The sequence below is a fragment of the Anolis sagrei genome, chromosome 1, assembly GCF_037176765.1.
Source record: "Anolis sagrei isolate rAnoSag1 chromosome 1, rAnoSag1.mat, whole genome shotgun sequence".
NCBI lineage: Eukaryota > Metazoa > Chordata > Lepidosauria > Squamata > Dactyloidae > Anolis > Anolis sagrei.
The window spans coordinates 19,555,205-19,578,909 of NC_090021.1; the positions used below are offsets into that span (position 1 = coordinate 19,555,205).

General features: G+C 39.6%; 1 protein-coding gene across 43 annotated transcripts in view; it reads left to right on the top strand.

The window, feature by feature from the left end:
• NRXN1 (neurexin 1) overlaps window positions 1–23,705 on the top strand; it is a 1,138,555-nt gene that overhangs the window by 839,656 nt on the left and 275,194 nt on the right. For all 43 annotated transcript variants that reach the window (XM_067462984.1, XM_067462983.1, XM_067462987.1 and 40 more), the window contains one exon: window positions 11,357–11,538. In XM_067462984.1, the coding sequence (XP_067319085.1) occupies window positions 11,357–11,538 (182 nt within the window). The remainder of the gene's footprint in view (window positions 1–11,356; window positions 11,539–23,705) is intronic.

Consider the following 23,705-nt stretch of genomic DNA (forward strand, 5'->3'; position numbering starts at 1 on the left):
CCTTAAGTATAATTCTTTGGGACAAGAAGTGTTTTCGATTTCAGAAATTTTTTTTAGGATCCTGGAATTAGTATATAAGTACTGAATGAGATTTCTTAAATATGGGAGTCTAAATTAAGAAATCCACTTATGCTTTACATATACTTTATACTCATATCCTTAAGTTAATTGTATACAATATTTTGCTAACTCTGTGCATTAAGCACACATTGAACCATCTGAAAGCAAAGGTATCACTATCTCAGCAACCCATGTGGACAGTTGGGGATTTTGGAGTACTGATTTTTTTCCCAATTTTGGAATTCTGGATAAGAGATGGTCAACCTATCAATTAAAAGCAAACCTATGTAGCAAGTTTTTTTTCTCTCTTCCAATAAATTAATTGCAAACTACTTTTGTGCTTGAAACTCAGTTGGCAGTAGTTAGGATAAGTTAAGGAAGGCAGAAGAGAATATGAAGAGGAGATAAAAACTAGGGATTTTTTAAAAGTGGGACAGCAGAGGAAAATGTGGACTACCTCAATCAAATCAGGGTAGTATGATCTTATGGTTGGCCTAATAAAGATATCACCAAAATGTATTTCAGAGTTTGGCTTTTATTTAGTTGTCAAGATTGTTATCATATTTTTTTGCTGGTTTAAAATATCTCTGCAGTTATGCTACCTTCCTGCCAGGGTGGAGCAAGGTGAGGGATTTTAATGCATTGATATTTAAGTTTTATTGTTTTACAATTTTAATTTCCTGTAAACCCATCCAGAGAGCTGTATTGATTGCACTGTATATACAGATGTCGGATTCAATAATAAATTTATGGAGGTGATAGAAATCTGCTTCCAAAAATGGAGTGACTTGAGTGCATAGCATAGTAAAATGTCCTGGAGACCTCTGTAACATGCTTGAATTTCATAGCAGAAGCCAATGTGAAGTTCCTCCAGGTCAGAAGGGAGAGAGATTATTGCTGTAAGTAAATATTTCAGCATTCCTCCCAAACAAAATCACTCCTTGGTGGCAGAGAAAAAAAAGCTTTTCATATCACCGAGATTCTCCCTTTGTTGCTAGTTCTCATCCCAAGAAAGCAATTTTGCCATTCGGCATCTTGCAAATCTTCAGTATTGAATTAATTCACACCAATGCAGAAACTTTAGTATCACCAATTTAAAGGTGCCATTCCCTCAGTTACAACTCTGCAAATCAAATGAACTGTGAATGGCTAAGTGTGGTTCCACCAGAGCACTTATCTAAGGTGGATGATGTAACCCTACCTGACAGCAATTAAAAGAATTGAGCTGCTTGTCCTGACAACTAATAATGAGCCAACTAGACTAGGGCAAGGAATTATAGTTATATGTCTCTATCTTTCAAAGATATAGCAATGTTTGTCTGGAATGTCAGTATGCAAAGGGATCAACTTTGTTCTTTAAGTTTCTTTAAGATGCCACAAGATCCCTTTACATATGTATTTATATGCAATTACATCTTGCCCTTGTATTGAAAAGTTTTAAGCATAATAATAATAATAATAATAATAATAATAATAATAATAATATCATCATCATCAACAACAGCAGCAGTCTGTGGGGGTGGAAGATGTGCACCATAGAGCCACACTGATAAACCTAGAGTTTTATTGACAGAGCATGTCTCTAGAAATCTCTAGATCTTCCAGTGCAATTGTACGGCCAGTATACAATTGAAGTTGTCCATAGATTCATGTTGGAAGACTTAGTGTTGCATGATGTGTTCTTTGTGACTGAATGGATAGAGGGGGAGTGCTATTTGTCAGAAAGAGATCTTGACAGTTCCTTGTTTGTTGGCTTTCGAACTACTCCATTTTCGCCAGGTGTTTCCTGTGTAGTTTTCGGGCTCCCTAAAGTGGGACTTCTGAGTCTTTTCAAGTAGACTGACAACAGATGGTGGAGTCATTTGTTTGCTATCTAACTTGGTCGAAAGTGAACCAAGTTCCTCTCGCTCTGCATAATATTACTTGCCCCTTTGGCTGTGTCGACCGGTCCCTTAACTCAACTCCTTGAGCATCTGGTACAATTAATAAATCATGAGGAATGAAACTGGTAAGCAATGCAAATTTGCTGGTCCCCCATGTGTAATGCTCATTTATATTAATAGGCAATTCAGTCAATACACTGCCCGTAAGTCTCTTAATTTCTAAGGCGAGAAACAAATTAGGCAATTGCTAATGTAATAGTTGAATTTCACTTGTGGAAAATTACATAATATCTTTTCATAATATTCTAATAGTAGGAATGGATGTCATTTTCACCAAAGGAAAATTGCCACCTCTTTTAGAAAGTTACACTTAACGAACAATATTGTGGGTAGGATGTAGGAGGGGTGAAATCTTCCTTTATTTATAGATGTTTGACTTTTAATTTCCATCTGATGCCTTGGCAAGCATTCAGGAAGAAAAAAACATGCTGCATCCTTGTTACCTTTAATAGAATTATAAATGGAATGGATTTTTAAAATGTTGGCATCTTTGTGGCTTTTTAATGCAGTCTAAAAACTTTGGTGAAATATTATTATATTATTTTCTCATATATTTAATAAGTCTGTTTAAGGAAAATGGTGTTTTTATTTTCTTTTCTAGTGGAAGTAATCCAGGAATTGTATGAGATCGTGTTGACCTAACTCAAAGTTTGGGAACTTCTTTTACCCTGAGGGCCAAATGCTGTTTCAGAGAAGAGTTTGGTAGCCATATTCCTTTGGTGGTTGATTCCAACCACAAAATGTGTGATCAAAAATCTCAGTATCTTGAAGTTTAAAACTGCCCTTACTTATTATTTTATTTACTGTATTTTATATTATAAGGCACTAAAATGCTTACAATGCAGCTTTAAACAAAATAAAACTTTTACAAATTCAATACAGGTTGAGTATCTTTTATCCAGAAATCCAAAATATTACAAACTCCAAAAATGCCCAGTTGGTTGCCTGAGATATTCTTTGCTTTCTAATGGTTTTGGTGTTCACAAGCTTTGTTTTGTGCGCAATATTATTAAAAGTAATACGCTTCTAAAGTCCACCTTCTCCAGGGGTCATGCTGAAGGACCTTAAATCCCTATAAAGTCATGCTGGAGGACATAGAGATTCCAAGAGTCATACTGGAAGGTTCTTTAGGACAATTCTATGATCAGCTTCCAGCAGAAGTGGGCCATAGAGTCATGTAGGAGGATCTAGAAATTCATAGAGAAATGTTCACTCAGATAAAAATGGTTAGCATTTCTTTAGATGTTCACTTTCACAGAGGTTCTGTGCCTCTAACCCTAGTGAATGTGGAGTTTTGATTGTACTAACCAGAGTTGACCCTGTTTAGCTTCCATAATTGAACAGCACGTGGAATCTTTAGGATCTACTACTACCATTTTTGTAAAATATGGAAGAAGTTCAATGCTGAAATTAGAAGAGAAGCAAAGCAGAATGTGTTTTATAAAGCTTTATTCAGTGCAGTTGTTCATTGTGTTTCAAAGTTGAAGCTTCATTGTGTATGCTTACAGTAGCATACACTATGAAACATGTTTAGTTGGGTTCTTGGAAGGGTAAAATGGGGTATGATTTATCTAAAGTTTGGAGGAGTTGGCAAAGAACTTGTGGGCACCACCTATAATTCCCCTCCTGGAAGCCATTTGAATGCTGGGATTGAGTTGTTTCAGTGATTAAGTACTATTGAATAACATACTAAGACTAGCAATAGTACAAACACTCTCCTGCAGACAATACATTTCAAAAATGTTGTACTCTCTTCTTGGAGAGCTAATTCCAATATAATTATTGTAATTATTAGAACTTCAGTTTGTCACTACTTGATGTAACAAATACAATATCAAATAACACTAAACACAAAAGCTAGAAAACCTAATGTTACAAAGCATAGAACCAACTAGAATATTGTTGCGGTTCAATGGGTTCCTATACTCAAATGATTGGCATACACAAATACAAATTTACATGTAAATCAGTATGGATTGGAGTTCTAAGAGTTTAAATTAGCAAGTCCTTCCCACTCCTATAGCTGTTGTTAAACAGAAGTTAGAAACCTTTGCCAATCTAATGCATATCACCCAGCACTACCAGAACTGTGCTTCCCAAGCTATTTAATGTGGGGACCGTCAGCCAATGGCTTAGGGGCCACTACCACCACTTTCAGTGGCACCAAACTAAAAGAGCCCAACTTGCTCCTGGTGTAAAATTTATACAGTCAGGTTGCTTTTTAACATCAGCAGGGCAGTGAACCTCCTCTGGATTTTAGGCACTGTCTTTCCAAATAGACTCAGAAATAATTCTTTTAAAGCCCAGATAGACATGCAGAGCAAATTGAAGCCATTGATTATTCTGGTGCATAGCTTTGGCCGGTTCAAACATATGCAGAAGTGGATTGCAAGCACTACTTATTAGGAACCAATTGACCCATTCAAGAAGTGTGGTTTCTAAAGCAGTTAAGTAGTGTGATATTCCCAAGAAGTGTGGCTAAAAACAGTATACACATTATTTTCCTGCTCTGTCTTGTCAGCTTACTAATTACTTCCTAATGGAAGAACAGCAGGATCATGTTCTACTGTAGGGCACAGAAACCTTATCAAAAAAGGTATACAGAAAAATAAACCCTCAGGACATCGTGGAAGTTAAGAGGCAGCATCCCTTCCAACCTCCTCATACAACTAACACTATGTGTATGTGTGTGCCTTCAAGACATACGTCAACTTATGGTGAAGCCATGAATTTCATAGGGTTTTCTTAGACAAGAAATACTTAAAGGTAGTTTTCCAAGGTTCTTCTTATGAAATGTAGCCTACAGCAATTGGTATCCGTGGTGGTCTCCCATCCAGATACTAACCAGGTACTAACCAGGTCCCAAGATCAACCAGGATCAAGTGCTTAAGATAACATAACAATCTGCATCTCCATTGCTTTAACCCCCCTCCCCCATTACACTAACTTCTGCCCCAATCTTGTTGCTGTGGGTGGTTCCAGACAGCAACAAACCACATTCTTTAGTCAGGGGCAAAACATCCCGGGACTTCAAAAGATGTCCACATACAGACCTGTTGGTCCCAGGATTTCTGCCTCCATTGTCCACACTTGCTGCTTGGTTGTGGGATTTAGAGGCTACCAAGATGGCCACTGTGGGACTTCCACCAGAATTATTTAAAAAAATAATAATGTAAGATGTGAACATGCAAAGATGTGAATCATTGTATAAGTTCCGTTCCTGGGTTATATAAGCTGCAGGGCCATCTGTGCAGACAGGGTGTTGTTCCTGGTTGTCTGTTCCTGATTACTCTTATTGTGAAAAAATGTACAGTGTTGACTAGGGAGCCACAAATTTGTCCTGGCCAGAGAAAATGTACCTCCACATATTTCATGAATTTTTTGGCACACAAAAAAGGTTTTTGCATTCTACTCAACTGTCACCTTCATTTAGGGACTGACCAATCAGCAACAAACATCTAAAATCTGGGAACCTAGATAAAAAAAATCCTGTGATTTCTGAGTGCAGGGACATACAAACATTCAAAGATGCAGCTTTTTGGCTCAGAACCAGGATATTCCCACACCTGAAAATCTCGCTTTTTTGCCGTTTGTAGCAATTGCTTCTGAGTTTACAGGGAATGGCATCTGGCTACCCTCCTGTTTGCTGTGGAAGCTCCTGGGTTAAAGGTAATATCTGGACAGGCCCTGTGTGACATGCTTAAAAACCCATGACATTATATCACTCCATTAGTGCATCTGAAGAAGTCAGTTGATGACTACAAAAGCTCATGCTAAAATAAATCAGTCTCAAGATTGATGCTACATTCTTCCCTACCACCCCATTCCCTCCTTTTTCTTTTTTTTTTTTTTACCCCGAAACAGACTAATACAGTTAACACTTTGGTGAAACCTCTTCCCTTGATTAACTTCAACAATTTGATGATTTAATTCATGGTTGGAATAGTCAACCCCAAGTTCTGTTTTGTGCCATTGGCTTTAAGGTTACACTTGGGGAAAGAAATTGAGTTTTAGCTGTTAGGACTCCCCAAGCGCTTTCTCTTATCCTTCCGTGGCAGATCTGAAATTGATAGCAATCTTGATGCTTTATTAGAACCATTGCTTTGGCTCTTTGTAGGATTTAATAGTTAATGGAGGGGGCAGGACAATAAACCACCAATCGTTCCCCAAGTAATGAATTTTACATTATTATATTTGCCTTGCCTGAAATATAAACACTAAGGGCCCTGTTCTCAAATGGCTTATAGCCCATTTTTGCATAATTAACATGGGAAGCTCAAAGAATAGCTGCTTTGTGGATTAGACAAAAGAAGGTCTACTGCTCATCAACACAGATTAATTAGCCGGTTATCTGAATCTCAGCTGGTGTTCTGGCCACAGAGGGATGGGCAGGAAGGCAAAAGAGCAGAACGAGAGTGAAATCTCCCCTGGAAAAAAAAAGAAAGAGAAAGTCTCATTTGTCTTATGTTGTTTTCCAACAGTTTAGCAGAGAGTGTAGCATTACAAGCTGTTGTTAGTGACGGCTGAGAATTTCAATACAGTCTAGTTATGACAGCAGTTTACCCAACTACACAAATGTATTTGCAATAGGGATGGAAAGATTTTTTTAAAAAAAAATGGGACAAAACATCGAAGTGCAGTTGGATGTCCATCGAAGTGCAGTTGGATGCTTTCATCAAGGGGGTTGGACTGGATGGGCCATGAGGTCTCTTCCAACTCTATGATTCTATTATTCTATTTTGACACAATTTCAGCTGCCATGGTTCAATATTATAGAACAAGAGTTCTCAAACTGTGCTCCACTGAGACCTTGGGGCTGCATGGGTGATAGAGGCTTCATGCTGCTTCCCACCTCCTCCTCTTTCCCACTCCTGAGAAATGTAGGGAAATTAAAATTTTGAGCTGGTGGAAACAACAGCAGCAGCAATGTCCTCCTGGGACATAGATCCTTTCTCTCTGCCTCCCCAATGCTCAGTCTCTTTTTGCTTGCTACCAAGAACCCCCCCCCCCCCCCCCAACACACACACACACATTATCTTTGCTTCCAAAACGATATTTCTCTCCCACCACTTAGGGGGTGCTTTGATTGTGGTTTACTTGCATGTCAGAAGGGGGTTGGACTGGATGGCCTCTGCGGTTATTATTATTATTATTATTATTATTATTATTATTATTATTATTATTATTAGAAACACAACAGGATGAGTCCTTAGCAAACAAGATCACTCTGTTATATTGGATCCCTTGCTGGACACTTCACAAGTGTCTAGGACTGTGTGATGTATTGGCGAATAATGTGTACAGATCCCAGTAAGGTGGCCTTTTTGCAGCTGGTAGATGATAATTTTGTCAGTGCCGATTGTGTTTAAGTGCAGGCCAAGGTCTTTAGGCACTGCACCCAGTGTGCTGATCACCACTGGGACCACGTTCACTGGCTTGTGCCAGAGTCTTTGCAGTTTGATCTTTAAATATTCATATCGTGTCAGTTTTTCCAGTTGTTTCTCTTCAATACTGCTGTCACCTGGGATTGCAACATCAATGACCCATACTTTCCTATTATTATTATTATTATTATTATTATTATTATTATTATTATTATTATTTCCCACCTTGAGCCACAAGGAGAGGTGGGTAAGAAAATAAATTATTGTTGTTGTTTTTTGTTGTTATTTTACTGACACAAAAACACTGTATGACACAGCAAACAAGATATATATGCCGGATTTCATATCACAAAATCACAAGTCGAACACTTCCCAAGAGTTTATTATTAGAAAGGCATGATGACCAACTTTTGGAAGGTGCTTTGACAGTGCTTTTCCTGGAACATGGTTCATCTGCACCGCAATCATAATCAGGGTTTGCTACTTTTTCTTTTGCTGATTTTCAGCAACTTTGTGGGATGCATTTACAACATGGGTCTTGCTATACTGGGAAAAACAACACTTCTTGAAATTGTCTTGTGAAGGTGCAAGGTAATTTTCTTTTCGGTGCACTTGTGAAACAGTGCCCCAAACACACAAATACTGGATAAAAAAAATATATAAAGTCTTCATTCATACATTGGTGCATTTCAGTTAGGAGTACCAGGAGCTGTCTTCTGCGAGTTTAGGTTCTCCTAGTTATGTTCTTCAGCTAGCATTATCTAACCAAATGATAGTCTCAAAATTGGTTTCAAATATTATTTCAGAATGGTGAAGTTTTACAAATCCAGAGATCTGGAAGAAACATCTGTCTTTGCATTCAAATGCAAATGACCACCTCTCGTATATTTGTACACATTGCATGAAATGGCCTTTGTGGGATTGCTCCATCCATGCTTTAGTTTGAAGGTGATCTGGACCACATAAAATGGGTCATTACACGCGTATCCATTCTTCAGTGCCAGAGGGCTTGTGATCAGACATCCTCCTTGTCCTTCAAAGTTTAAAAGAGGTTGACAGGCTTGCTTGCAGAGGATGCAGGCTGGCAATTTGCCATCCAGAAGCAGGCTGAGAGATTTGTAGCACAGTCAGACCTATTGTCACTTTGGCTACATTTTTGTTCCCCCAATTTTTAAGAGAGGAAATAAGAGAAAACCCCAAATATATGTGTGCAAATGGAGTAGGAAAGGAGAAGGGGAGGAAATGTCAACAATATGGGCTACTAAATTGCTTATCAGAAGTTGCCTGGCTGCAAAATAAATTGACTGAATTGATGAAACTTTTGAGCAAAGGGAAGCCAACATGGAGGCGAAGAAGCTGTGCCTCATTTATTGTGACACTTCAGAGAAAGAGCTCATGGCATTCAGGAGGCAGGAGAGAGACTTAACCACACGACAGGCCATATTTATATCTCCAGACTGTTTCACCCACTGTCCTCAATTGACTCGTCTGGATCAAAAATGTTAGTGATTCTTGGAAGTATATATCATGACATTTCCTTTTACAACAGTTGGCATTTCGTACAATGCAAGTGGGACCAGAAACAAAATGTTACTGAGCCTCCTTACTCCCTAGCTGGCCTAGTTCTGATTAGGTTTCCAACTGATGTTTTGCTCAGTGAAACATTAGGTTGCTGTGGATGAGTACGGACAAAGGGCAACCTTGGAGACACATATGTCTCCATGACTATTTTGTGGCCCTTTCTTCATCCAGACTGCCCCCCCCCCCCCTTTTCTGTTCAAGAAGAGATGTATAATTTTTCCTGGAAGCTTCAGTTTCTCAAGGTCAGAAGTTGATTTCTAGCCACTTCATTTCTTTGTATTTTTGGCAATCCAGGGAAAGAATCATAGAATCATAGAATCATAGAATCAAAGAGTTGGAAGAGACCTCATGGGCCATCCAGTCCAACCCCCTGCCAAGAAGCAGGAATATTGCATTCAAATCACCCCTGACAGATGGCCATCCAGCCTCTGCTTAAATGCTTCCAAAGAAGGAGCCTCCACCACACTCCGGGGCAGAGAGTTCCACTGCTGAACGGCTCTCACAGTCAGGAAGTTCTTCCTAATGTTCAGATGGAATCTCCTCTCTTGTAGTTTGAAGCCATTGTTCCGCGTCCTAGTCTCCAAGGAAGCAGAAAACAAGCTTGCTCCCTCCTCCCTGTGGCTTCCTCTCACATATTTATACATGGCTATCATATCTCCTCTCAGCCTTCTCTTCTTCAGGCTAAACATGCCCAGTTCCCTAAGCCGCTCCTCATAGGGCTTGTTCTCCAGACCCTTGATCATTTTAGTCGCCCTCCTCTGGACACATTCCAGCTTGTCAATATCTCTCTTGAATTGTGGTGCCCAGAATTGGACACAATATTCCAGATGTGGTCTAACCAAAGCAGAATAGAGGGGTAGCATTACTTCCTTAGATCTAGACACTATGCTCCTATTGATGCAGGCCAAAATCCCATTGGCTTTTTTTGCCGCCACATCACATTGTTGGCTCATGTTTAACTTGTTGTCCACGAGGACTCCAAGATCTTTTTCACACGTACTGCTCTCGAGCCAGGCGTCCCCCATTCTGTATCTTTGCATTTCATTTTTTCTGCCAAAGTGGAGTATCTTGCATTTGTCACTGTTGAACTTCATTTTGTTAGTTTTGGCCCATCTCTCTAATCTGTCAAGATCGTTTTGAATTCTGCTCCTGTCCTCTGGACTATTGGCTATCCCTCCCAATTTGGTGTCATCTGCAAACTTGATGATCATGCCTTCTAGCCCTTCATCTAAGTCATTAATAAAGATGTTGAACAGGACCGGGCCCAGGACGGAACCCTGCGGCACTCCGCTCGTCACTTCTTTCCAAGATGAAGAGGAAGCATTAGTGAGCACTCTCTGTGTTCGTCCACTTAACCAATTACAGATCCACCTCACCGTAGTTTTGCCTAGCCCACATTGGACTAGTTTCCTTGCCAGAAGGTCATGGGGGACCTTGTCGAAGGCCTTACTGAAATCCAGGTACGCTACATCCACGGCATTCCCCGCATCTACCCAGCTTGTAGCTCTATCGAAGAAAGAGATCAGATTAGTCTGGCATGACTTGTTTTTGATAAATCCATGTTAACCTCTGGTGGTTAGCAACAGAAACAATATATGAAAAGTTGGGGTAGCTCAAAAAGTGTTAGGAAAACCCCAACAAGAAAAATATTACCACTGAAGAGTGAGTGGAAAATGAGTCGGTGATGACATCCATGTGTTTTTCTATGTGCATGTGACTCTCTCTCTCCAGCTGACGTTGTCTTCAGGACAGGAAAGGTTCTGTATGCCCCATGTATGGTCTGACATGGAAAATAGGTGTGAGAAAGAGCCGCTAAATATCTAGAGAACATAGAGGATTTATACAGTAGGCCATCAATATTTGCTGCAGTTTTGTTTCAAGATTCCTTGTGGATACCTAAATCAGTGGATGCTCAATCCTATTATATGTAATGGTACAGTAAAATGGTATCCTTTCCATCAGTGGTTCTCAACCTGTGGGTCCCCAAATATTTTGGCCTTCAACTCCCAGAAATCCTAACAGCTGGCATACTGGCTGGGATTTCTGGGAGTTGTGGACTAAAACACCTGGAGACCCACAGTTTGAGGACCACTGCTTTACATAAAATCACAAAATCAAAGTTTGTTTTTTGATTCTGTTTGTGAGTATTTCCAAGGCATGGATGGTTGAATCCATATATGTCTGTGTGAATGTTTTAATTTTCAAAATCATAAAGAGAACTAAGAGTGCTTTTGGGAGAAACAGAATCCCAAATCTATCATTCCCAAAAAACTTTTAAATAACAATAGCAATTAAATAACAGTTGAATGATGTGTAAGACTTTATTTTTTAAAATACCAGGACATGAAACTTAATCCTTCTTTCTCCTTTTCTCTCTCTCTCTTACAGCGGGAACAACATATATATTTAGTAAAGGCGGTGGACAAATTACATATACTTGGCCTCCCAACGATCGGCCCAGCACGCGAGCAGATAGACTGGCAATAGGGTTTAGCACAGTTCAGAAAGAAGCTGTCTTGGTGCGAGTGGATAGCTCTACTGGGCTCGGAGATTATTTAGAGCTGCACATCGTAAGTACCATCAGCAAAATGTAATCTTACTGTTTATCTTTATGTTTCAATTTCTGCTTTTGCAATGCCAATTACAATGGTGTCCTTTGCTGAAATTGATTCCCTGCCATTGAGTTATCTCCCCCCCCCCCCCCTCAAAGCAGTAAAGTGATTTATAAATTTCAATCCAATTTTCGGAAGAGATTTTGGCATTGGAAAACTAATCCTATTGGGTCACAGCAAGATGCTTTAAGCTATTTTAGAGCTGCTGATTTCAGTAGGATTTAACAGGGCTGCAGATTGGATTCTGGGTCATTTTGGTTAAATGGAGACTGTTTTGGTGATCTGTGGGAATTGGGATGAGATAACAAAAATGAATACTACCGTTTTAACCTGCTCAGAATTTTTCATTTCTGTTTGAACTTGGACTCAAACTAGATGATATGGGAAACATATATTTATTTACTACTTTAGCATCTCTTTCCCTCTAACATAGTGGTTCTCAACCTGGGGCCCCCAGATGTTTTTGGCCTTCAACTCCCAGAAATCCCAACAGCTGGTAAACTGACTGGGATTTCTGGGAGCTGTAGGCCAAAAACATCTGGGGACCCTAGGTTGGGAACCACTGCTCTAACACCATGTGGGAGACCATGTCAACATGGGCCAAATAAAATATACCTTGCAACCACTACAAGCAGTACATGTGACATGTGGTCACTTTTGCAGCAGTAGCACTGTTTTTAGCTGTTAATCTGAAACAAAGAGAATCATAAGTTACTCTGGAGTTTCCAGGAAAATCTAGAGTGATCCCAGTGTTTTTGAAATGTGGACAGCTAGATCAGATTGGATCTCGAGTGATTCATTGTACACACATTAGAAAGACTCACCACTCTGTTGCCAACTTAGTTGTAGCTCCCTGGCAGAGTCTTAGTGGCAGTGTCACTTCAGGTGAGATCACAATAGGGTTCCTACCCAGCCATGTGATCTCTAGAAGTTATGTTGGCAGCAAGGGACATTCCTTTGGCTGGCAAAACAGTGGCAGTGGTGGTGGCTTCAAGGCACCGTTGGCCTGGTCAGTTATCTAGATTTTAGCCTGGCTCAGCAATCAGACTTGCAAGCTTTGTCTTTTGTGATCAGTCACAAAATACAACCCCTTTGCAAAATACATAGATGTAGGAAAGCATTCACTAATACTGACATCTTTTGATATTTAAGGGAGCACCACTTCAAGATATGGGCTATGTGTACCATGGTGTTTGACCCTTTTTGTCAGAAAAGCCTCACAACTTGCACATAGCAGCTGCTCTCTCATTCTCAGCCTTACCAAATCCATCCTAAAAATAATTTGGAATAACTGAATTCATTTTTTAATCTTGTAAATGCCATAGACTTTACCAAGGTAATCAATGCTTCCATGCATGCGTGAGGATTTTGAGAACTCTAATCCTCCTTTATCCTGGAAACATCATGTACTCAAAAAAAGTCCATAGTCTAAGACCGTGATATGACTACCTTACATCTGCAAATGAATATGAATATAGGTAGAGACTTTGTGCCCATGGCTTGGAAACTCGTGTATAATGTTGGAAAAGACTGGATAGTTGGTCCCATCCAAAATAGACCTATAGCCGGATTGGCAAAACACTGGTGTGTGTGTGTGTGTGAAATTCCATTGGTCAATTCAGATTTTAGATAATTACTGAGATCTGACTGCCAAGGCACCGGAAATGGATCAGGAAGGTCTAGTCAGCTGTGTTCATTCTCCTTCCCTCTTGTGGCACATGTTCGTTCAAATCTCGGAAACCCCTCTTCTATATATATATATATATATATATATATATATATATATATTATTGGTGAAAGGCCTTCTCATGGACCACCATGAGAATTTCGAGGGGAGGGGGGCTGAAGCCCCTCAAGCCCCCCGGCTACATGCCTGCCTCTTTTGGTTTTTTATGCTATTTGTAAAAACTTTCTTAAAATTCCATTTTTTTAGTGGATTAGAGAAATGACTTGAAATTTGGATGGATTACAGTCGTCAATGTGCCCTACAAGTGTGGCAAGTTTCATCCTGATAGCCATAACATTATGGAGAAATGACTAACCCCCCCCCCCCCCAACACACACACATACACAAACAACAGAATGCTCATGAATGCAGTCAGCTGCATCATTTTCTCAGCCAATCACAGGCTTGGTTGTGTCCATTCCCCTCCCCTCTTCTGGCATGTGATGGTTTGGACTTCACATCCAATGTTATTGGTGAAAACTTTTAAAAATTCTCAAAAATCAGTGGATTGGTGAAATGATTTGAAACATGGCAGGCTTACAGTTCTGAATGTGTCCTACAAGTGTGGCTAGTGTGGCTCTGATAGCTGAAGAGATGATGGGGAGACAAGGTTCCCAGTTGCTGTCAATGATCCAAATCTTCCTGGAACGAAAGTGGAACTCCGGATCCCAAATTACAGATCCAATCCCCTCCACCCAAATTTTCCAACTTTTCCTAATAATGGAACCTGGGGGGAGGGGTGGTGGTGGTGGTGGTGGTGGTGGTGGTGGTTCAAAAATGGAAGTGAAAACAGTATAGATTCTACTGTTTCGCACATCCCTACAAAACACCCTTAGTCCGGTGCCTGAAGCAGCAAGTTTTATAGCTGTCTTCTATCATTGTCCTCCACTATATTAATACTATTAGTCTTTATATGAATGTCAGGGAAGCTTGTATTAGTTCAAGCAGATTTACAAAGGAAATCTGTCAGAAGAATGGTGATGATCCCGTTTAGTCTGACACCTTCTTAATCCTCACGAGCCCAGGCTGATCCCACCATTACTGTGCAACAATAAATTCTGAACAGAAAAACAGGGTTGTCACCCTAAGAAGTCTAATGGAGTAATTTCAAGTTGCCATTGAGTATATCAGTTGCAATTACTATGGAAAGTGTCTGGATTTTATGGTATCCTAAATAAATGATCAGATGAGATAAACTTATCTTGGGCAGTTGAGTATTTCCACTGTTTAGATTAATCTAAGGAGTGTTAATATATTAAGTTTGAGTTTGATTTAACAACTGTACTACTTTGCTGAAGAAGGAATACTTCCTCTTGCAAGAAATTACTTATTGATCTATTAGCTATTTACACTTTAACCCTCAGAAAATGTTCTCTGGTGATTATTCCCAAAGCACATTTGGTCATCCTAGTGAATTATGAGGACTGGATATTTGTAGTCAAACTTCTCCCCCTATCTCTTTTCGTGTTTCCTAGCCTAACCAGTCATATAGAGTGTTGGCTTGTAATGACAACCAAATGGCAGCATGGTGATATAATAGCTCTGCCTTTTTGCTTTATGAGTGCAACATCCTTAATAAAAAGTTGTGTGTATATAATGATTATGGCTTCCCTGGTGATTTGCACATTTTGTGCACAGTTCAGGGGTGTTGGTTATAACTCACATAGCTATGGTGCAGGTAATTTGTATCTCTGTGTATAAGCCTCTCTAGATTTTAAGATCTACTGGAGGTGCCCCCTTTTTAGCCCCACCCTACTAAAAGGTATGAATGGTGGGGACATAGGTAAAGACAATTTTGGTGGCTGATTTTTGGATTATGGAATCCCCATCACAGAGAAATTAGTTTAGTCCCCTTTGTGTTTTATTTCCACCAGCAGGTCAACCTCTTTTTCTTCAAGTGGACCTTTAATAACTGACAGGCTAAATTAATATGCTGGACTTGTAATATTTCCATGTTTTTATTTAGGAGGTGTTTTTATGACTGATTTAAATTCATGTATAGTTTTACCGTGTTTTATTAGATTGTTAATAGGCATTAAACCACCTTAGAAAGAAGGTAGGATGCAAATAAAAATAATGTAACTGTAATATAATATATTATATGGCGTGTGTGCTGCCATTTAGACCCATGTCCGCACAAAGGATTTGATGAAATATTAATGCTGTTCAAAAACTCATTCCAGTAAATGATGAATGCATGCAAGGATGGTTCTTTCTTGGCCATCCGTAATGGCCCAAAGGTACTTTCCATAGAATTCAGTTTTAGTCTAATGTTGTTTGGAATGGCTCACTCCTTTCAGAACTTTTGTTTTTTTCACCCCAAACGTGTAGAGGTCAAAGTTCATGTCAGACAGTGAACCGTTTTATAATGTGTGTGGTTTTAGGTGCATATATCATGTTTTGGTTTTCACCTTCAGGTTTCTCTCTATCTCTGAATGTGTCTTCAAGTTGACTGTAGACCTATTAATTAATTTCACAGGGTTTTCTTAGGTAATGAATACTCAGAGATGGTTTTCGCAGTTCTTTCCTCGATATTTGGGATTCAAGGCAGCTTACAACAATTTTAAAAAGTTTAAAATTCACAATGTGCTTAAGTAATAGTAGTAGTAATTGTTGTATGATCATGATGATGATGATGTATCATCGATGTATACTAAAAAGTAAAAAGTATTGAGAGCAACATAGAATTAAAACCAAATACTTCCAAAACTATTAAAACAGCAACAAATAAAAGTGCAGGACATTTTACACTATGTTTCCCCTTTAAATATATTAGTATTTATATATTAGAACATGGCCAAGGGGGACATTTATCCCTTTTGCCCAATGGAGCCATGTTGAATCAGTTAACCACTAAAAGGCCAAAGAGCCCAGACTTTCTAGCAAAGGACAACATAGCTTTGCCTGTGGTAAGACTGCAATGGTCAAAATGCTTTCACATACATAGGTTTGGAGTGACCTTTAAGGCTTCTTACAAACACAGGGATGTGGATATGTCAGCCTGCAAGACCTAAAAGCTGGTAGAAATAATGAGCTGAACAGACACTAAGCTGCTTGAAACATTTAAGCCAAAGCTTAGTTCAATGCACAAACAGCCAGGCTTTCATGGCAGGCTATTAGAAGAAAGAGAATCACCCACCATATTCATCTTCCTGTTTTAAGATAAAGTCATTCCTGCTCAGTTGTGGTTTTGACTTTTGAGGATTTGACCATTCACAGATTTGATTAAACTGTTATCTCTAGAAATCACTAGGTGTGTGATTCTATAGTCAACCTTCATCTAAGACAATGGTTCTTCATCTTTGGTTCTCCAGGTGTTTTGGACTTCAACTCCCAGACAACCCAGCCAGCTTACCAGCTGTTAGAAATTGTGGAAGTTGAAGTCCAGAACACCTGGAGGACCAGAGGCTGGGAACCACTGTTCTAGGACCTAGAGATTTCTAAAGAGCACATTTCTTAGAAATCTCTAGGTCTTCTAGTGTGATTCTGTGGTCCAGTGGAATTCAGTCATAGAGTTATGCTGGAAGAGCTAGAAATTCTGAGAGAAATTGTTTCTTTGGGTAAAAAGCATAGGAATTTCTTTATTCACAGTTTTTCGTAATTATGGGTGTCCTCTGCTCCTAACCCCAGAGAATGTGGAGGGCTGATTGTATTCAGGTGAGGTCTTTTCTTGGTCTAGCCCTTTCTCGACCTTCATAACTCCCTGCCATAGCAAGCTTACTTTATCCTTTCTCTGTTCCCCCTTTGTGTTTTTTGGACCTTCACAAAGCATTGCACCCATGCCTAGTTGCATGGATAATTGTCCAGCTCTGGGCTATAGTGCCTTTGCCATGACACTTGGTTTGATGAAGTACGGTTGATATACACATAAGTCAAGGGGATTGTGTTTAATTATTCTGAAGTTTTGATGCTGCAAGGGTGTTTTGAGATTTAAAAACAATCCAGTGTGATATTTGATTGTGATCTTTCTTTAGGGGCAAATGTCAAGGAGGAGTGGTGGAGATTAATGAGCAGGGTTAGGGTGTCAAAATAGGTATTAGACAAAGCAGAGGAACTGATGGAAGGAAGCTTTACAGGAAGCTTTGAAAAACATTAATCGTGTGGATAGAGTGGTTGCATTATCAGCAATATATTGTGTGACCTGCGAAGTCCTTGATAACACCCTGTTATTTAGCAAAGCTGGTCCTACTATTAGACACAGAGAGGTAAACGTCTTAATGTAATAATAGTTGTAGTTGTATGAAAATTTGGCAAATTTGGCAGCCCTTATTGTATTCTTACTTCTGGGTGGGAGAATAAGTACTTTGGGTGATTTTTAGCTTTGGAACCTGAGCATCACATGGCCTCCTGTACAACTTTGCATTGTTTTACTTTTTATTTTTACATGAAAATCACTATATTCTTAACTTGACAGCATTGAAAATGTTATGTGGTATGGTAGCAGCAACAACAGTCCCAAAACCACCCTAATCTAACATAGCTACCATATACTTGTATTTAAGTTGACCTCATGTACAAGTCAAAGGGTGCCAAAAATCTGGATTTTGATATGACCTGCGGATATGTTGAGGGGCATCCTCAAAGTGGGGAAAGGCTCCATTGGGTCAACTGTCCCTGGCATTTTCTACGCAAGCATTAAAAAAAGCCCAGAAGTTACACAACAAATGAGATAGTAGAGGGGATTGGTATTCCTTTTAGGGTCTGTCAGAGTGGACTAAGCCTTTCATGGCTCTACTCAAGAGAAGAGGGTGGTCCCTTTTTTAAAAATCAAAGTTAAGGTATAGCATTTACATTGATTTGGTGATAAGTTGACCCAAGTGGTTGGTTTTTTGGGGGGTTTACTAAAATTTCTGACCTGAATATACAATAGTAAGCCAGGATTCTACATCTTCTACTTAGTATATTCCATGGATGCTCAAGTCCAACATATACAATGGCATAGCACAGTGGTTCTCAACCTGGGGTCCCCAGATGTTTTTGGCCTACAACTCACAGAAATCCTAACAGCTGGTAAACTGGCTGGGATTTCTGGGAGTTGTAGGCCAAAAACATCTGGGGGGCCCAGGTTGAGAACCACTGGCATAGCAAATCATGTCATGTACTGTATATAGAATGGTAAAATCTAAGTTTGCTCTGAGAGGTCCCCTCTATCTTTTGGGGTTTCTCAGGGGGCCATTCTCTCCCCTCTGTTATTTAACATCTATATGCGACCACTTGCTCAGCTGGTTCGAGGTTTTGGGCTTGAGTGTTATCAGTATGCCGATGACACTCAGCTGGTGCTGAAGATGGAAGGCCGACCGGACTCTGTACCCGATTGTTTCCATCAGTGCCTCGAGGCCATTACTGGATGACTGCGTGCCAGCAGGTTGATAGTGAATCCAGCAAAGACGGAGATCCTATGGCTGGGTCGACTGGGCAGTGGGGACATCCATCTGCCCACCCTGGATGGCAAGGCGCTATGCCCGTCATCATTGGTAAAGAGTCTGGGAGTCCTTTTGGACCCTCTGCTGACGATGGAGGCCCAGGTCTCCGCCGCTAGCAGAACCGCCTTCTTTCATCTGCGGCAGGCTAGACGGCTGGCCCCCTACCTGTCCAGGGACGACCTAGCTACGGTGATCCAGGCCACGGTCACCTCAAGGCTGGACTACTGTAACGCCCTCTACATTGGCCTTCCTCTGTCGGTGATCCGAAGCTCAAGTTGGTACAAAATGCAGCTGCTCGGCTTCTTGCGGGAATTCCGATGAGATGCCACATAACACCAATCTTACTGCAGCTGCATTGGTTACCAATTGAGCACCAGATCACTTTCAAAGTGATGGTACTCACCTTTAAGGCCTTGCATGGTCTGGGGTCGATGTATCTGAGGGACCGCCTCACCCCCTACCAACCCCAGAGGTCCCTCCGATCTGAGCCCAGAGATCTATTGGAAGTCCCCAGTGTCAAGACCTTGCATCTAACAGTAACCAGACGCAGAGCCTTCACAGCAGTGGCACCATCACTCTGGAATACTCTGCCACCTGAAGTCCGTGCCTTGCGGGACTTACCAGCTTTCCACAGGGCATGTAAGACAGGCTTTTAATGTTTGATATCGCTGTTTTTAAATTGTTTTAAATTGCTTTTAAATTTTGTTAGATTTTAGCTATTCTTGTAAGCCGCTCCGAGCCCCAGGGGAGTGGCGGCATATAAGTTTAAATAATAAATAAATAAAATAATACAAATTCAAAGGAGGGAGGAGGAGTGCACTGTTGCTCGGAGGTGCAAGAGGGGAAAATAAATACTATAACCATAGTAAAATGTATTAAATAACCAGAAAATGGAAGAATGTGATAACAGTCAGCCCTCCACATTTGCCATTTCAACTTTGGTGGATCTGTTTATTTGGAGATTTGATTGAAATGTTTTTTCTAGGAACTGCAAGTTGACCATAGAGCTACATTGGAGGACCTAGAGCAGAGCTTTCCAAACTATGTGTCATGACACATTAGTGTGTCAGCTTAATGTATTGAGAAACCTTTGATTCTATGAGAAATAATTAATAAATCATAATATATATATATAAATAAAATTTATAAATGAAATGTATTGAGAAACCTTTGATTCTATGAGAAATAATTAATAAATCATAATATATATATAAATAAAATTTATAAATGAAATGTTTTCATGAGATATGTTGTGTGTCCATACATTTTGTTATTACAATTTATGTATGTGTCTGTATCTCATATAAGGTGTTGGTTAAACCTCTGATTTCTAGTGAAACTAAGTTACTGTGTCTCAAAATGATTCATGCCTAAAAATATGTCACCAACATAAAATGTTTTGAATGTTCTGACCTAGAGATTCCTAGAATGAAAAGTTTTCTAGGGATTTCTAAGTTCTCCAGGGTGATTCTATGATCAACCTCTAACCAATATTTCTATACAGTTATTCTGAAGGACCAAGAGGTTCATAAAGATCTTTAAAATGTGTTCATATTTAAGTTTTTTTTTCACTTTCATGGGAGTCCTGAGCTCCTAACTCAAGAGAATATAGAAGGTTGACTGCAATTGGTTCAAGCCCCAAATGTTATAAAGAAAATGTGCAGAGGTCATTCCACCAAAAACACAGTACAGTAGATGAATATGACCCAGGATGGTTGCATTATATTCCAAGTGAATTCTGCACATTGCTGCCATCACAGTATGCAGAAGGTCCCTACTCATTGGTACAGACTGGGCCATATCCATTTCCTGTGCTTTTAGTGGAATGACACCAAACCTTTTTAAAAAATGATGTGTTTTGAATCCCATTTCAAAAAGTCCTTCAGCCTAGATTCCAGATGATGATAGGTCCTCTGTTCCACCATCATTTTCACATGATTTATTTCTGTTCTGTGCCTACTTGATCAGTTCAGCATGTGTGCAGAAGGCGAGCAGGGGAGTTGCCCTCTTGCCTCCAGGTAAGCCATCCGTTATGTTGCAATGGGAGGCTTTAATTGCAAAGGTTTGTGTACATGTCTGCAAGTTGCTGTGCTCAACGAGTGATAACTTTTGTTCAGAGCAGCATCAAGGGACTGCACAGTTGCTTGCTACTGCTAGATTGGCTCTCCGCGGATCAGTTCTTCGGAGCATTCAGTGTGTGATTTTCCAATGCTCTAATTGCTTGTGTCTGGGAAAAAAAGAAAATAAAGCACTCTGTTATATGCTTGCAGTTTAAAATAAGATGGTTACACACTTCAGTAGAGATGGATCTTGAAATGGTCCTCATGGAAGGTAGAAAGATGTTACTGGAAAGAATTCTTGCTTCCATATGAAAAATAAGTAAAGTATCTAGAAACGTAAAAGGAAACATAATCCCAGAGAACTCAATGCAGCAAATACAGTTTTAAGGATGATCTCCATTTAAATTTATATTAGTTTGCATTTTGTGTATCTACACATCTAAACCCAGCCTGTATTTATATCATCATCATCATTTAATAACTTATTAATCGCCCTCCATCCGAGAATGCTCTAGGCGATTTACAGCTAAATTATAAAAGATAAAATACATACATACAAAAATTAAAAATTAACAGAGATTGAATGCTCTAGTAAAAAGCCAGGTCTTAAGTGCAAGAGTAAAAGGCCCTAAGTCACGCATGGCTCTCATGTAGGGCGGCAAGGAATTCCACAAGGCAGGGGCAGAAATAGAAAAAGTCCTGTGTCTGGTCCTTTCCAAGTGCACTTCTCTAGGACCCGGTATATGGAGTAAGTCACGTTGGGCTGGTCGTTGCGACCTCCGATGATGGGAGAAGGAGAGGCAGTCCCTAAGGTACGATGGACCCTGGCCGTAAAGAGTTTTAAAGGTCAGAACTAGCATCTTATACAGGCCACAGTACTCAGTTGGAAGCCAATGTAAATGTTGCAGCATATCATGACTTTATTTTTGAAAAATACAAGGCAGATCAAACAAGAAGCATAACATTCAAATGAATGTTTAAAAGGAAAGGAAAGGAAAATTATTTATTTCATTTTGAAATGTTAACAGTTTGCACACAAAGGTAAAAATACATTGATTCAAAAGACAAGGTGGAAATATAATCATATCACTTTATTTTTTTAATATGCAAAAGCTGGTGGGATTGTAGTAGAGCTCAGAATCTTGATCTGTGGATGCTGATAGTGTCAAATGTATTAAGGATTAGGCTTGGGCCCGAATCAATTTGAACGAAAATTACTTGTAATATTTGGTGGTCTGTTTTATATAATCTCCGAAAACAGAACAGGGAGGAGGGAGCCACAAAGCCCTGCAAAATAGATTAAGGGAGCTGGATTTTATCAGTTCTCGGAGAGGGTGGAATTAAGTCTGCAATATACCTGAGGCAGGTGTCTGCCGCGGGACTCCTGGAGAAGATGGGATTAACTATAGCGTCTTTTCTTCCTACCTGGCAGGAGCAGTGTCCATTCCTTTCTTTTTAGAAAAATTCCCTTGGTTCCTCCTCCATGGAGGTCCCTGCTGGGAACTCACCTTCCCAGCAGCACTTACATAGGGCAGGCATTGAAAAGTCTCTGAATTCCTCTTGTAGTATGATGGGAGTTGAAGATTTCTCTCTTTCTCTCTGTTTCTCATTCAATAAAAAGCCTGGTTGTGTCCATGCTCTGATTGGCTGAGAATGGACACAACCGGAGACTACAATTCCCAGACCCTCTCTTGTGGTTTGTCTTGTTTTTAAAAAATGTTATGGTAAAAACTTAAAATAATTCTAAAAAATCAGTAGATTGGTGAATTGTTTCGAAACTTGGCAGGGCTGCAGTTGTAAATGGGGTCTAAAACTGAGGTGGATTTCATGCAAATAAAATGACTAAGAAATGAGCCTTTAAAGTTTCCCATTGTAGCCAAATCTTTGCCAAGTGAAAACGAGAACACTCCTCTCAATTTGCGTAACTTCCCGGTAAACAGAATGAGGGGCTAGCCAACAATGGGCCCTGAAACAGCATGCCTTTTGGCCGAATTGCACACCTCTATTAAGGATGGCCGTGGGGAGCCTTTCCATCTTTCAGTCACTCCTCTTTTTGTCATTTGTAACATAATTAGTGTTCTATTTTTTTAATCTTTCTTTATAATTATCAGTCTCAAAATTGCTCTCTCTTATACATTACATTGGGTCTTTTAAATATATCAAAGAAATGTTTGATCTACACACAAATGAAGTCAGTAAAAAGAATCTGCAATAATTGCATTGAATTGCTTGATACTTTGGCTTCTTCTAACATTAAGTTTTTATTCTGTCTGAAATGTGAACTGTTCACCCCTTCTCTCCCTAAAGGTTGGAGGTTATATAAATGACATTTCCTGTAACAAGAATCATTCATACTTTGAAAACAAACATGTCAAGAGAGATGGCTATGCTAAAATATTTCTTTCTGGTATACAGTACGACCCCTACACGTCATATGTCCTAAGGTTCCCTGTGGATATTTGAAATGCTGAATAATAGTGAAACCTATATTTTGAATATACCCTATATACTCAAGTATAAGCCAAGTTTTTCAGCACATTTTTAGGCTGCAAAAGCCCCCTTTGGATTATATTTGGGTTGGCTTATACTCGAGTATATATAGGATTTTTTTTTTCATGTCAGGAGCGACTTGAGAAACTACACACACACACACATGCATATACTGTATATGTGTGTGTGTGTTTAATGTATATATGGTAATTTTGTTGGTATCTATTTTTATTTTTGAAATTTACCAGTAGTTGCTGCATTTCCCAACCTAGGCTTATACATCTTTTTTGTGGTAAAATTAGGTGCCTCAGCTTATATTTGGGTCAGCTTATGCTCAAGTATATATACAGTACTTGGTCTGGAAACATAAAAGAATTGCACTGGGGGGGGGGGGGGCAAACATTATGGATATAGATTTGGTTTGGT